Raw genomic sequence first — 15,071 nt, forward strand, 5'->3', positions numbered from 1 at the left:
AGTGTGTTTAATAAATTTAGTAAACAAGTGTATCCATTTGACATCTTAACCTTATTACACACTGTGTGTTTTACAGCAGGGGTTTGCAAACCCTGGGCTAAAAAAATGAGTCGCAGAGAAAAATAATAATAATTAAATACACAAATTTTTTTTTTTGTTATTAACTTTTTATTAAGACACATGTCACATAATACACACAAGCACATTTACAGATACAATTTTTTTTAAAGTGAAAGGAACGGAGAGAGAAGGGTCCCTATAGGCAGGTATAAGAGAAAAAATATAAAGATAAAAATATACAATCATGAGATATCACAAATAAAAAAAAAGTACAATACATATACATAAAAAGGAAAAACAAGAGAGGACAAGAAAACCCCCTCAAAAAATAAAATCATTCAAAGATTTCCAATGTAATTCCAAAGAGGAGACCATATTCGCCAAAATTCTTCAGTTTTCCGATGCAAGTCAAAGGTCAGCTTCTCAAGAGGGAGAAAAGATGCTATCTGAGAGAACCATAAATTTACTGATGGGACCCGGGGGGTAGCCCAAATCAGCAAAATACATTTTTTTGCGATGAAGACCAAGAGGGTGAAGATCTGCTTTGCATTGTTGTCAAATATAGTTTCTAATTGACTATAAAGCAGGTATAGTTTAGGACACAGTGCGAACTGTATATCAAGAATTTCCTGTATAGCTATATGTACCTTTTCCCAAAAAGCTTTAATTCTATTACAAGTCCAAAAAGAGTGAAAAAAAGTGCCTTTGTGAGATCGACATTTGAAACATGAATCAGATCTATCTGGAAATATCCTATGTAGACGCACTGGAGTAAGATAAAACCTGTTAATAAACTTAAAATTAAGTTCATGTATATTTATTGAAGTACATTTAGGGTATAGATTAGAACAAACAGAACACCAGACCTCTTCGTCTATGACCTCCTGCAGGTCCCTTTCCCAAATGCCTTTAAGGTTTACAAAAGAAGACTGACATCCATCAGACAGTATAACATAAAACCTCGAGATCAGACCTCTCAGGTCATGTTGCTTGGATATAAAATACTCAATCTCTGTCACATCAGTTCTCAAAGTCTTGTCATCCAACTGAGCTTTAATAAAGTGTCTAAGTTGAAGATATCTGAAAAAGTCTGTCTTTGGCAAATTATACTTATTCGAAAGGTCCAAAAATGACATCATGACACCCTCTGAAAATAAACAAGAAATCTGTGATATACCACGTCTACTCCAATTAGGGAGCCCAATATCTGATAATTGAGAGGGAAAATCTGGGTTGAATGCCACTGGGGAAAACTGAGAGAGGCCTTTTGGTACTTTAAGAAATTTTTTTATTTCTTTCCATGCACGCAATGTATTAGATATAACAAAGTTCTCCGAGACATTCTTTAATTTAAATACACAAATTTTAACAGGCACATAAACACAAAATAAACTTGTACATGAACGCCTCTTGTGGAGGCTTTATGTTACATTTTGTAAACCACAGTGGGCCCAGATTGCCATCATTTTTATTAATCAAGTATGTTTCGTTTTGCGTTTCGTTTTGATGCATTGTTTGTGTTGCCTGAATCATGTGTGTTGGGTTCTTGGATGAATGAATAACAAAAATGATTTTGGACTAAAAACAATCTGGACAGCTGTTAGTGTAACAGATGTGTAGAAAATAGTGGAGTGTGTGTAACTGTGGTGTCTCTTCTCAGGCTTTGGAAGACAGACCTAGCTCTCTGTCTGTGGAGCAGGGTGACAGCAGCAGTCCTTCCTTCAATCCCTCTGACAACTCCCTTCTGTCCTCGTCCTCTCCCATGGATGAAATCGAGGATCGCAAGACGGGCTTTCTCAAGAGACGCCAGTAGGACTTTACCTCACTACCTCATTTTTTATCCTATTTAAATGTATATTATTTATCTAAATGCTATCCTGTTTGTCTGATTGTAGCTACATACTTCTGGAGCTGATGGAGACGGAGAGGGACTATGTAAGGGATCTTGGGTTGGTTGTTGAGGTGAGTGACCAGTAGCTTTTAGAAATGATCTTAAAATAAGCCTGTTCTGTATTACAATGTTGTTTTTATTGCTTTTGTAGGGCTATATGGCCAGGATGAAAGAGGAAGGTGTTCCAGATGACATGAAGGGAAAAGACAAGATTGTATTTGGGAACATCCACCAGATCTATGACTGGCACCGAGAGTATGTACTCATTCATTCAGAATGTACTGTATCTATCTATCTAGATTAATATATGGAGATATATGAACGGTTGTATGTATATTTGTAATATGTGTCACAATTAATGTTTTTTATAACTGCAATCTTCATTATTTCAGTTTCTTTTTGGGAGAGTTGGAGAAGTGCCTTGATGACCCTGATCGTCTGGGCTCTCTGTTTGTAAAACACGTGAGTTCATTCACTTGTATGATGTATTTATTTATATTTGGTGGGAGGCATCACAGCATGGTATCATTAGCACTGTAACGTCAGGGTTAGTGGGGACTATTAAAACATGTCTGGCTACTAATAAAGACAATTCTGAGAATGTAATCTAAATCCAGAATATAAATGTGCACAGAATATAAGGATTTGACACACCTATACTAAAATCCCCCCCTTTGTTTAAGCCCCTAATTAATTTCAGTCTAGTACACAAGGTAACTGGTGGCCTAGTGATCAACAATATCCACTGGGCTACAAATCTTACAGTTATGGGACAGCTGCATGCAGTTTGAGACACAGCCAAACTGCTGGATGTTTTGGTTATTTGAAGCATCACTGAATAAATGTGGCTGCGAAATGTAACATAAAATAATAAATAAAATATTTTTACTTGTTTGACTGCTTTTAAACAGAAATCTGAGAATTTCATCATAGAAATTAAAATCACACTCGTGTCTACCTGAGACAGATGAGCTTTAATGTTTAGCAAGCTAGGTGGCCTGGGGGGCATTTCCAAATTATAGTAGGGTTCTTCAAAAAGTTTCAGCACTTTTTAAACTCTGTTTATTAAGACTTTAAATAACAAATGACATCACTTTTCTACATAGTCACCTTCCGATGCATTTTTCCCAGCGTCGTACCACCTTTTTAATGCCATCAGCAAAAAATGTTTTTGGTTGAGCGTGTAGCCACTGATGCACTGCTGCTTTCACATCATCATCATCACATGAAAATCTTCTTCCCTTAAAGCTTTTTTGAGCGTCCAAACAGGTGGAAATCAGATGGCCCTAAATCCGGACTATGAGCATCCCTCTCAGTCTCTCAGACACGACCAATTACTACTTCTCCCGCCCTCACCGTTTCCAACCAAAATATAAAAGTGTGGAAACTTTTTAAAGATCCCTTACATATCAAGAACTATTTATTGATTCTGGTATTTTTAATGAGGGTAGATAAAAAGATAACATTTTAAGTCATTTTAGAATTTCAGATAGATAATTATAATATCTGATTATTAGACGTGCTAGACTAACAATCACTTTCTTCTTGTTGCAGGAGCGGAGGTTGCACATGTACATTGTTTACTGCCAAAACAAACCCAAATCTGAACACACTGTCTCAGAGTACATAGACACCTACTTTGAGGTATGTGTGTAACAAATATTTATTGTGGCAATTGTACATTTGTTGATGCCCATTAGAGTTCATTTTTATTATGGTTGTATATTGTGTTGCTTCTATTTTCCGTTTGGTTTTGAGATCATGCAAACGTTTACTATTTGTTTGTCACTGGCAGGATCTTAAGCAGCGTTTGGGTCACAGGCTGCAGCTCACTGACTTGCTCATCAAACCAGTGCAAAGAATCATGAAGTACCAGCTGCTGCTCAAGGTCAGTTCATTACAACCTTACTATTAGGAATATGCTGTCTGTATCTGGGCTTTCCAGTAGTCTGTACAATAAATCTTTGCTTATTTTTATAGGATTTACTCAAGTTCTCCAAAAAAGCTGGGCTAGATTTACTGGATTTGGAGGTAAGCACATGACCTCACATCATGCACCATTTAAATGTCCCGGTCATGTCTTTGTTTACTTTTAGGTTTTCTGTAGATTGATCAGTGATGTTCTTGTGTTACAGAAAGCAGTTGAGGTCATGTGCATTGTACCAAAGCGTTGCAACGACATGATGAATGTCGGGAGACTCCAGGGATTTGATGTAAGACAGCCAGTCATTGATCAAAATAAAAACAGCTCTAAAAGTAGCTGAGTAGCATGTTTTACCATTTATACAAGTCTGAATTCAGTTTTTTGTCCCCTCAGGGAAAAATAGTGGCTCAGGGACGGCTTCTATTGCAGGACACCTTCATGGTGTCAGATTCTGAAGGAGCACTGCTGGGCAGGATGAAGGAGAGAAGAGTCTTTCTCTTCGAGCAGATTGTAATTTTTAGTGAGCTTCTGGATAAGAAGAGAGGTTTCTCTATGCCTGGTTTCCTTTATAAGAACAGCATCAAGGTGAGTGCCCCCCGAATGCTACTGAATCATTAGAATGTTGTGGTATAACAGTGGAAATGAGTATTTGTGTTGTGTGTGTGTGTAGGTGAACTGTTTGGGCCTGGAGGACAGTGTGGATGGTGACCCATGTAAATTTACACTGACCTCCAGAATGCCCAATGGCAGCATCGAAGCCTTCATCCTGCACTCCTCCCACCCTGGAGTCCGGCAGGTCTGGACCCTGCAGATCAGTCAGATCCTAGAAACTCAGCGCAACTTTCTCAATGGTATAACACGTTTGATGTATTTATTTCATTTGTAGTTAAGTTGCATGCCCTAGCTTTTTAAGAATGGTGTTTGTACATTTTGTAAATGTTTTTAAGCTGTTAATCAAAGTAAACAGTTTTTGCACAGCAGTTGTAGCCTAGTGGATAAGGTACTGGATTAGTAATCAAAAGGTTGCTGGTTCAAGCCCCACCACTGCCAGGTTGTCACTGTTGGGCCCTTGAGCAAGGCCCTTAACCCTCAATTGCTTAGACAGTGTACTCTCACAGTACTGTAAGTCGCTGTGGATAAAAGTGTTTGCTAAATGCAGAAAATGTAAATACCTGAATTCACCATGACTTGTGGCTGGCCTCTCATGCTTTAGAGGAAGCATATGTCAGCCCTCACCCTCTTAAACCCTCTTAGTAGCTTGTGTGTGATACAGAAGTGCACGCTTTTGGAGATTGTTGACTATATTGGTGGAAGAAACTTCAACTTAACTTCAGATCTCTTGCTCTGTTCTTGTTTCCAGCGCTTACTTCTCCAATCGAATTCCAGAGGAACCATGTGGGAGGGAGTGCGAGTGCTCCAATAGGTTCTTCTGTCAGTGGTGGAGGACAAGGTGTGGCTCCCGGAGGGGGCGTGGCAACCCCAGTCGTATCGGGATCGCGCTCTCGCCCCTCCCGTATCCCACAACCCTCGCGCCTTCCTCAGCCACTTCGCCACTTCTCCCCCGCCCAGGGTCCCGGAGTCAATGAACCGGACGGCCCCGACAAAATCTCAGGTACGCCTTCTAGGCCCCCACCCCCTTATCCTACAGACTCTGCTACAAGCCAAGACTCCGCTAAGCTAAAGCAGTCAGACATCCCTCAGGCTAAATGCAGTGAGTCTGTGGAGGATGCTTCCAAAGAGAAAGAGAATCCGGATGGACCAAATCCAGCCCCTATCCCTCGAGCCAAAGTGCCCCCACTAGCACTGGTAAAGCCAAGGTCAGCACCGGTCACCCCAGCAGGCACTCCTATAGCCCCACCAGCTTATAAAGACTTCCTGGCACCCTGCAGTCCCGGCCCGAAAAACGGTGGCTGCACCACTCCTTCTTCTTCTACGACCTTCTGGAGCTCCATGCCAGGCTCTCCTGCCAGTCGACCCAGCTCCTTCACCTTCCCTGGAGATACTTGCGAATCGCTGAGCCGGCCCAATCAGAACCAAAGCCATCGGCATTCCAGCCACAGTAAAGACGCAGACCGCATGAGCACGTGCTCCTCGGCCAGCGAGCAGTCAATCCAGTCCACCCAGAGTAACGGGGTAAGAGCCGTGCTTCAGCGCTTCCTGCAGCTCAGCCCCAGCTCTCCTGCAGCTCTCCTTTACAAGATCTTGCTGCTTTATGTTCCTCTTTTGTCTACTTATACACTTACTAACCCCACTTAGAATCTCTCTTCTCTCTGCTGCTGATGACTGGGATTTTCAAACTCTGATCTGCCTTCCTCGACTGTTACACATCTTCACTGCTACCCAGTACTAACCTCTGCATCTGTGTATGTGGGGGGTTCTTGAAAGGTTTAAAACTAAAAGAAAACACCTATCTTCTCATTCAAAACTTCTCCCAGCTTTATCTCTTTTTATCTGTTTAATGTTTGAGGCCAAATCTCTCTCTGGCTCTGTCTGGATTGCTGACTTGTTAACATTTTTTCTTCATTTTTATGGAAACTACATTAGAGCATTTGGTTTTCCATTTTTCTGCGATTCAATGTGTTTTAATAGAATTTTAGGCTGAATCAGACTGTTTCTTAAAGGAAATGCAGTTCCACAGACTATTCACATTCATTATTCACATTGTTATTGTATTGATAACATCTGCTGGTACAGCAATGGAATAGCAGCTCTTTCACTTTCAGTCCGTATTCACGCACTGCACAGTTCATTGCGCTATTACTTTGCACCACAAACCAAGAACCATTGTAAATTAGGAACAATCTTGGCCACAGACACAGACTCTGTGGATTTGGGATTTATTTCCTCTGGAATTCCATATGCTCTAAGTAAAACTATACAAAAGCCAACACTTGATTCATTCTAGATAAACATTAATTTAAATTGATTAAATAAAACCCCTCAGGTTCAAAAGTTTATGCATACTTGTAAGGGACGTGAACTTCAACATGGTCAAGCAGTCCTGTTATTTCAATGATTTCTCCAAGTGTTCTCCTTTTCAACTGTTTTCTTTTCTTTTTTTAGAACACTTTTTCTAACCCCATATTCCCTGAAAAAACATATTTGTTCATTTAACTAGATAATTGGGCGGCACGGTGGCTAAGTGGGTTGCACTGTCGCCTCACAGCAAGAAGGTCCTGGGTTCGATCCCCAGGTGGGGCGGTCTGGGTCCTTTCTGTGTGGAGTTTGCATGTTCTCCCTGTGTCTGCGTGGGTTTACTCCGGGAGCTCCGGTTTCCTCCCACAGTCAAAAAAACATGCAAGGGAGGTAAATTGGAGACACTAAATTGCCCATGACTGTGTTCGATATAACCTTGTGAACTGATGAACCTTGTGTGAAGATAAACTACCGTTTCCTGTCATGAATGTAACCAAAAGTGTAAAACATGACGTTAAAATCCTAATAAACAAACAAACTAGATAATTTCCTTTCTTTTTTTATTTGATCAACTGCCTACTTCAGTTGACATTTTTGTTGCATATTTTTAATACCTTGGACTTCCAATAAAGTGTGTTCCAGTAATTTGGTCATACATTTCCAGGATTGCCTTGACATACGATTCCCTTAGAAGTGTGTTTAAATCTCAACTGTATGAATGATGTGATGAGCCGCTCAGGTGGCGCAGCGGTAAAAAGACACGCGCTGCAACCAGAGCTGGATTTCGAAGGAGCGTCGTTTCGAATCCAGCTCTGCCTTCACGGTCGAGGCTGGGCGGCTATGGACAACGATTGGCCTGTTGTCCGGGTGGGGGGCGGGACTTGAGACCGTAGGGGATGCTCTCTCAGGAACGGGGCGGTTGCGCCCTCTGCTGGCTGGTTGGTGGCGCCTGTATGGAGACGGGAGGGGGGTGTGGCGCAATGTGTGATCCTCCGTGCACAATACTCTGCCACGCTACACTCGTCAAGTGTGGGTGATAAGACGGTCGATTGGCTGTGCACGTTTCGGAGGAGGCGTGGAACGGCCTCGTCAGCCCCCAATCAGGAGCAGGAATCCGCACTAATGAGAGGATGATAGATGGGACGAAATTGGACGTGCTAAATTTATAAAAAAAAAAAAATAAAAAATAAAAAAAAAAAAATATGAATGATGTGATGAGTACTGGGGCTGTATGTGTGAAAGGTGTACATGTAAAATTTGGCCAACCCACTATTAAACATTTCTAAAACCTGGCATGTAAATTTATGTTGTGCACGGCATTTATTTAGAGGTGTAGTATGCATATTGAGTGACAATTTTTCAGTTTGCAAAAAGGCCAGATGCAAAATTTACTGGAATCATATACTTATAAAAACTCTTCCACATGATGCTTTAGTGTAGATTTTGAAAAGAACCTATACACCTATGGCCAAAAGTATACCGCTACAGATTCTTGGCTTCAGTTTTTTAGCCACATTAGTTGCTAACAGCTTAAATCAGTTTTATAAAATAAATATATAAGTGGTAGCCTAGTGGGTAGAGCTGTGGGTTACTAGAAGGTTGTGGATTCGAATCCTGGCTCTGCAATGCAGCCACAGTTCAGCCCTTAAGCAAGGACCTTAACCTCTCGGCTCCAGGGATGCCATCCAATGGCTACCCCTGCGCTGTGACCCCAGCTTCCAAAGAAGCTGAGATATGGGAGTAAAGAATTTCATTGTACTGTAAATGTGTATATGTTTATATGACAAATGAAGGGATTTCATCTGCCCTTGATTATATTTATCCATAAATGTATGCCTCCAGCTTTGTGGCAACAGTTTAGGAAAGGCCCAAGCATGGATGTGCTTGATTTTACTACCGTGCTCTGATTTATGATCAAAAACAATCTAAATAAACAATTAAGTGATAATTGTGGGTATGTTTGTACACTTACACATATGGCCCCTGGTCTCTCATTGCATCCTTTCCCTTCTCTGTGGGACCTGTGTCAAATTCTATTATGCATGGCTTTTCAGGTTTTCTTCTAAACCTCAGACACTATGATGGAGCATCAAAAAGCTAATATTAATGATAAACTGTATATTTGCATGGTTGTGTAGGTGTGGTTGGGTTTTGCACTTTAAAATGTGTTTTTCTGTTTTAAAGTTTGACCTTTGTTTATATGATTAGTTCAGCTAAGCATATTTCTGTGTGTGTCTTTCTGTCATACTTCCTCAGAGTGAAAGCAGCAGCAGCAGTAACATTTCCACCATGCTCGTGACGCAGGACTACGTGGCTCTAAAAGAGGATGAGATTAATGTGTGTCAGGGTGAGGTGGTGCAGATTCTGGCCTCCAACCAGCAAAATATGTTCCTGGTGTTCCGCGCCGCTACAGATCAGAGCCCAGCCGCTGAGGGCTGGATCCCCGGCTATGTATTGGGCCACACCTCTACCAGCAACCCCGATGCTCCAGAGTCTACCATAAAGTAAGAGCAGAAATTTTTACCAGTAATGTAGTACTCGAGTCGATGTAGTATGTCTTGGCCAGGTGGCTGGTTGTTGGTTAAAAAAAAACTAATAAAGGGTTTGTTTCTGAGCAGGAAATCATCTTCATGGCACACATCCCTACGGATCCGTAAAAAGTCAGAGAGAAGAGAGAAAGAAGGCAAGAAGGAGAGCAAACTGGAGAACGGATACAGGAAGTCCAGAGAGGGTTTAGCTAATAAGGTATCTGTAAAGGTAATATGCATATCCCATTTGATCTTGCTTTTGTAGCAAGCTTGGTTCTCTGATGGCCGTTTTCAAAGCTGCTTATGATTGTCACTGATGCAGTGCTCTTCTCTTTTTATTTTCAGCTTCTGAATCCAAATTACATCTATGATGGTAAGCTTTCTGATTTATTTAGCCTGTCGATCCATTTCATTTTTCAAAAAGCCTTATTCAAAAGTGTAAAATGAAGTGAATGTATTAACATATTGTCTTGTGTGTCCAGTCCCGCCAGAGATCCTTGTTCCACTGAGTGACGTGACCTGTGATAAAGGCGAATGCGTCACACTAAGGTGTAAAGTGTGTGGCCGCCCCAAAGCCACCATCACTTGGAGAGGCCCTGACCAAGACCTGCTGAGCAACAATGGTCACTATGGCATTGCCTACAGGTGAAAGCTCATATACTTTTATTCTGTTATACAAGTTACAGTCTGTTGTGTCTATTGATTGATTAATCATGATTTCCATATCGCAGTGACACTGGTGAGGCCACATTGCGCATTGTGGGTGTGGCTGCAGAGGATGATGGTGTTTACACCTGTATCGCCACAAATGATGTAGGCAGTGTCAGTACGTCTGCCAGTCTCAGAGTTTTGGGTAAGTTCACACAACTCAGGCACACTTGTTTGAATTGAACTGTAACATGAACAAACTAGACAGTCACGAACTTAATCTTCTTATAGGCACTTCAAGTGATGGAATCCGGGTGATGTGGAAAGACAACTTTGAGACTTTCTACACTGAGGTGGCAGAGTTGGGCAGAGGCCGCTTCGCTGTGGTTAAACGCTGTGACCAGAAGGGATCTAAACACACTGTAGCTGTTAAAATGGTTAATAAAAAACTTATGAAACGGGATCAGGTCACTCAGGAACTCAGCATCTTAAAAAGACTACAGCATCCTCATATAATCTGCCTGCAGGATGTCTTTGAGACCCCCAGCAGTTATGCACTCGTACTGGATATGTAAGTATAAAAAAGTGCATATACGTATATGCACATGCATAAACACCCTTGATGTACAGTATGACAGTACGGTATAGCATCATATATTACTTATCCAAATCCAAAATGGTTTGTAATTTGGATAACTACATACTGTAGGTCTAATTCCCATCTGATCAAGGGATTACTAAAAATACTAAAATTGATTTCACCTCTAAAAAGTTGTCGTTTTAGATAATGTTTCATTTATTCATCCTGAGTAATTCCAATATTCAACAGGTCTGTAGTCTAGTGGTTAAGGTACTGGTCCAGTAATCAGAAGATCACCGGTTCAAGCCTCACCACTGCCAGGTTGCCACTGTTGGGCCCTTGAGCAAGGCCCTTAATCCTCAATTGCTTAGAATATATACTGTCACAACTGTAAGTCGCTTTGGATAAGAGAATGAATGTTAAAGAATGTCTGCAGTCTACTCTAGGTACACACAAATATACTCTTGGTACCAAATGTGCAAAATATTTGCGTATAGCTAAGTAGCCATGCTGTACCACACTGTCAAATAAAGTGTTGAAAATTGCCTTACATTACTTTTTTATTGCTGTGTGTTTGTGGACAGGGCTGATCAGGGACGTCTGCTAGACTTCATAGTCAGCTGGGGGAACCTTACTGAGGAGAAAGTTGCCTTTTACTTGCGGGACATTTTGGAAGCTTTGCACTACCTTCATAACTGCAGAATAGCCCATCTGGACATGAAGGTCAGTTTGAAGATTTCATTCTACACCATATGCAGATTATATTATACTATAATGCAGAACCAAACTCTGTCAGTAATGTAAAGTTTGATATATACATACACATATAAAAATGTAGTAGAAAGGCTTACATTACAGTGCCAGCCAAGATTGTTTACTATATGAAATCTGGGGAAAGATTTTACGTGATCGACTGTGATTTAACTCTGCAGTAATGCGAAAGCAACTGCACAATTCTTGCCTTGAAAAAACATATATAGATATTGTACACCATAGTTAGGCCCAACTTCATATTTAGCTAATGTTATCTGGTGTTTTTTAGCCTAGAGCTTTTATCTGTATCTATTTCAGGAGGGCATTGTGTATACTGCACATGCTAATGACATTTTGGCTGTGTTCCGAACAGTATCTAGTGTGCTACATAGTATGAAACAATATCTTTGGTAAAGCTTTTATCAGGCATACTATTTATTTATTGTGATAGGGTGTGGATTGGGACATACGTTTTGGTCACTGCCATTTTTTGAGCCTCACCTTTAGAAACCACAAATTGTGTTATAAAATTTCTCAAATTTTTTTTTAGATATCATTAAAGTCTAGCCCTAAAAAGCCTAAGTATATCCATAACCTTTGACCATAAAATGAATATTTATATTTAGCTTATGTATGATGCATTTCCTAATTCTCAAACATTTCTTTTCTAAGCCTGAAAATCTGGTGGTGGATCAGAGCTCTTCTCAACTGACAGTAAAACTGACGGATTTTGGGGATGCAGTGCAGCTAAACTCCGCCCATTATATCCACCCTCTCCTGGGCAGTCCTGAATTTGCTGCCCCAGAGTTGGTGCTAGGAGAGCCTGTTTCTCTTTCTTCAGACATCTGGAGCCTCGGGGTTGTAACCTACGTGATTCTGAGCGGGGCTTCACCCTTCTTGGACGAGAGTGTGGAGGAGACGTGCCTGAACATCTGTCGTCTGGACTTCAGCTTCCCTGATGATTACTTTCAGGGTATAACCCAGGAGGCACGGGACTTTGTGTGTTTGCTGTTGAGGAAAGAGCCCAGCAGACGACCCACCCCAGGTGTTTGCCTACAGGAGGCCTGGCTGAGGCCAGGGAGCAGCAAAGGCTCCACAGAGGGCATCGACACCTCCAGACTCATCTCCTTCATTGAGCGGCGCAAACACCACAATGACCTACGGCCCTTAGGAGCCATTAGGCCTTTCCTGCACAGCAGACTTCAACCCAGAAGCTGAAAGTGGAGATTAATTCATACAAAGATACACAGATCTCATCCTGTTTTAGCGGCCTTGAAAGAAATGTCCTGAGTCATTGTGAGCATGTGGAAATAAGCACCTCATTTAATCCGAGCCGTGTAGAACACAGTTCAGAGACGAGCGACGTCCGTGGATTTATTATTCTTTCCCAGTCTTATGCTACTGGCTGGTTTAAAATGTAATGAAGATTTGTAAGAGATTTAACGAATGAATATATATTGAACTATTTCACTGATCGATGATCCAAATCCTCCACATGGACTGATCATTGTGGAACAAATGTACCTGCACAACAGTGGCAGAGCTTTTCTGTAAAGAAAGTCATGCACCTATCATGGAGAGAACCTTTTTTTCCCCTTTTTCGTCTGAGCCAGGGGGAGCTAGCAGTTTTTTTGCGCTTTTACAGTATTCAAGTCAAAAAAATTCAAGCGGAAGGGTTCCTGTAAATTAAAATAACGTGGTAACTGTATCCACAGTTACATACATATGAACAGAAACTAAACAATGCAAAAAGGAAAAAAACTAAACAAAGAAATAACAAACGTGAATGAGTTTCTCGCCAGTCTGAATTCAGGAAGAAATATGACTGTTTATTTTAAGTCATTTGAATTAAAATCAAAGCGTGTTTGGTTGCCTAGCTTAAGTTGCTTTGTCAAAAATAACTATCATATGCCATATAGTAACGATTTTAAAGTGCAGCAAGTGATTATTTTTCGATTGCTTTAACTAGAACAAATTGTGTTGTGCAGTTTAAAGATGTGTAAGCCTTTTTTTTGTACAGTCTGTGTCTACCATGTTTTAAATGTCTTGATTTTTAAGAAATCTGTTCACTAAGAGCATCCCAGCGTAAGAGAGGCGATGAACCCGAGGGAAGATAGCCATAGGGCTGCCAAAATTCAGAGTGGCAGTTCATTTATGAGCTCAAAGCAAGACTGAATACTGTAAATGCACTCACGCTGTATGTTCTGTTCCAGATTCTTATCACGTGCAATGTTGCGGCTTTAACGTTTTATGCAACTATTTATGAAGACATCTGTTGTACCTGTAATAAATATATAGACAAGCATGTACTTGGTACTGCAAGTTCTGCTGATAATTGCTTTATTTAACCTGGACTATCTTCAGTTGAGTATTATTTCCCTGTCTCACCACAGGGTCTTCACCTACATGGCACTTATGCGTTCTTGACACTTTTTTTGTTAATGTCGTTATGGGTGTACCAAAGCTCTCTAAGCTTTCTGAGACTTTCTGTCACATTTCACTTTTTTTTAAGTTACACCTTCTTAGCCGTGACAGATTGTTTACATGTGTATACCATAGCTTTATATTTTAAGTTTGTAGACTTCTCATAAATTTTATTGACCATTCACAGTGTCATTGATTTGTCTGCAGTTTGATTGGCAGTCTTGGTCTTTTAATGTGGAGCCTTCGTGTGTTTGATACAGATTATGGTTGTATCACAAGGGCTTCAGATCTTTTCAACAGTCCGTGCTAAAACTGGCATGAAACTGAAGAGATTTCATTATATGAGCTGAGCTGCCGTTCTTATCCTCAGTAATCTGCAGTGCTTGCGTCACCTTATTTGGCTGGCGCTCAGTTCCTGAAACTCAGTCGATGGTGAGTGCACATATGTTTTCTATAGTAAGGAACACAGTGGCTTCATTGCTTCGTACCATATCACGTCTTCTAATTTATTGTCATTGTAAAGTTGTACAGATGCTGATACATCATGGGAAGTCAGACTGGATGCTTTTACATGTTGCGTTAAATTGATATTTTTTAAGTTTGTGCTCATTGTTTTTTACGGTCTGTATGATCATGTATGATCATTGTTAACTTTTATTTCAGTTATTTTATACTTTTGCATGTATATTTCTTTGTACAGACACCATAAGTGTTTACACAGTATGTGCTGTAAATAGTTTCTGTTTTGCCATCAGTTATTTTGAAATTAAACATACAAAACATTTTGTAGACTACTGTGTTTATTAGAACAGAGTTTTCTAGAGGTCGCACATCTTTACTTACCCTCCATGTGAGCACAAGCTGCATTCTGAGCATAACAGCGAGATGGGCTGTAGCGGCTGTATGTCTTCTTTTACTCTTGAGTGTGAGTGTGTTTATCTCCAGTCTGTCATGGCAGAGCAGTTTCTTAAAAATCTCTCAGAGCCAGAGCTCGTTCCACTCTACAGTTTTATTGATGACACTTTAGCAGCTCTGAATGGACGGACAAAAAACTGGTAAGTGAAAGTCAACTGATATTCACCGATGTTTTATATGTACTTTTATCTCCAGAATTTGTAAAGCGTTGTAGGCAGGTACAGGGATTGTTACACTTCAATTCAGTTTAATTTAATTCAAATGAGCTGCTACATAAAACACTGTAGGACACACATTAACTCTGCATGGCAACAGATGAGTAAAAAATCAGGGATATGCCAGCTATAATGTATGCCAGCTTTTAATCTGCATGTCTAATTATACTAAATTTCTCATTTTCTAGGCCTTACTTAAAAAAAAAACAGTAAAGCC

General features: G+C 40.5%; 1 protein-coding gene across 3 annotated transcripts in view; it reads left to right on the forward strand.

Moving 5' to 3' along the window:
* Nucleotides 1-14,508, forward strand: part of trioa (trio Rho guanine nucleotide exchange factor a) — a 157,217-nt gene extending 142,709 nt beyond the window's left edge. For 2 of the 3 annotated variants that reach the window (XM_063013962.1, XM_063013953.1), the window contains 19 exons: nucleotides 1,721-1,869; nucleotides 1,956-2,022; nucleotides 2,103-2,206; nucleotides 2,344-2,413; nucleotides 3,506-3,595; nucleotides 3,747-3,839; nucleotides 3,932-3,982; nucleotides 4,087-4,164; nucleotides 4,269-4,460; nucleotides 4,546-4,726; nucleotides 5,236-6,008; nucleotides 9,048-9,295; nucleotides 9,410-9,548; nucleotides 9,665-9,692; nucleotides 9,802-9,964; nucleotides 10,051-10,172; nucleotides 10,259-10,538; nucleotides 11,132-11,270; nucleotides 11,973-14,508. In XM_063013962.1, the coding sequence (XP_062870032.1) occupies nucleotides 1,721-1,869; nucleotides 1,956-2,022; nucleotides 2,103-2,206; nucleotides 2,344-2,413; nucleotides 3,506-3,595; nucleotides 3,747-3,839; nucleotides 3,932-3,982; nucleotides 4,087-4,164; nucleotides 4,269-4,460; nucleotides 4,546-4,726; nucleotides 5,236-6,008; nucleotides 9,048-9,295; nucleotides 9,410-9,548; nucleotides 9,665-9,692; nucleotides 9,802-9,964; nucleotides 10,051-10,172; nucleotides 10,259-10,538; nucleotides 11,132-11,270; nucleotides 11,973-12,518 (3,513 nt within the window). In that variant the 3' untranslated portion in view covers nucleotides 12,519-14,508. The remainder of the gene's footprint in view (nucleotides 1-1,720; nucleotides 1,870-1,955; nucleotides 2,023-2,102; nucleotides 2,207-2,343; nucleotides 2,414-3,505; nucleotides 3,596-3,746; nucleotides 3,840-3,931; nucleotides 3,983-4,086; nucleotides 4,165-4,268; nucleotides 4,461-4,545; nucleotides 4,727-5,235; nucleotides 6,009-9,047; nucleotides 9,296-9,409; nucleotides 9,549-9,664; nucleotides 9,693-9,801; nucleotides 9,965-10,050; nucleotides 10,173-10,258; nucleotides 10,539-11,131; nucleotides 11,271-11,972) is intronic. The other variant, XM_063013944.1, reaches the window with a different exon arrangement.
* Nucleotides 14,509-15,071: the final 563 nt, after the last annotated feature.

Source organism: Trichomycterus rosablanca, chromosome 2 (genome assembly GCF_030014385.1).
Source record: "Trichomycterus rosablanca isolate fTriRos1 chromosome 2, fTriRos1.hap1, whole genome shotgun sequence".
In the NCBI taxonomy this organism is placed as follows: Eukaryota; Metazoa; Chordata; class Actinopteri; order Siluriformes; family Trichomycteridae; genus Trichomycterus; species Trichomycterus rosablanca.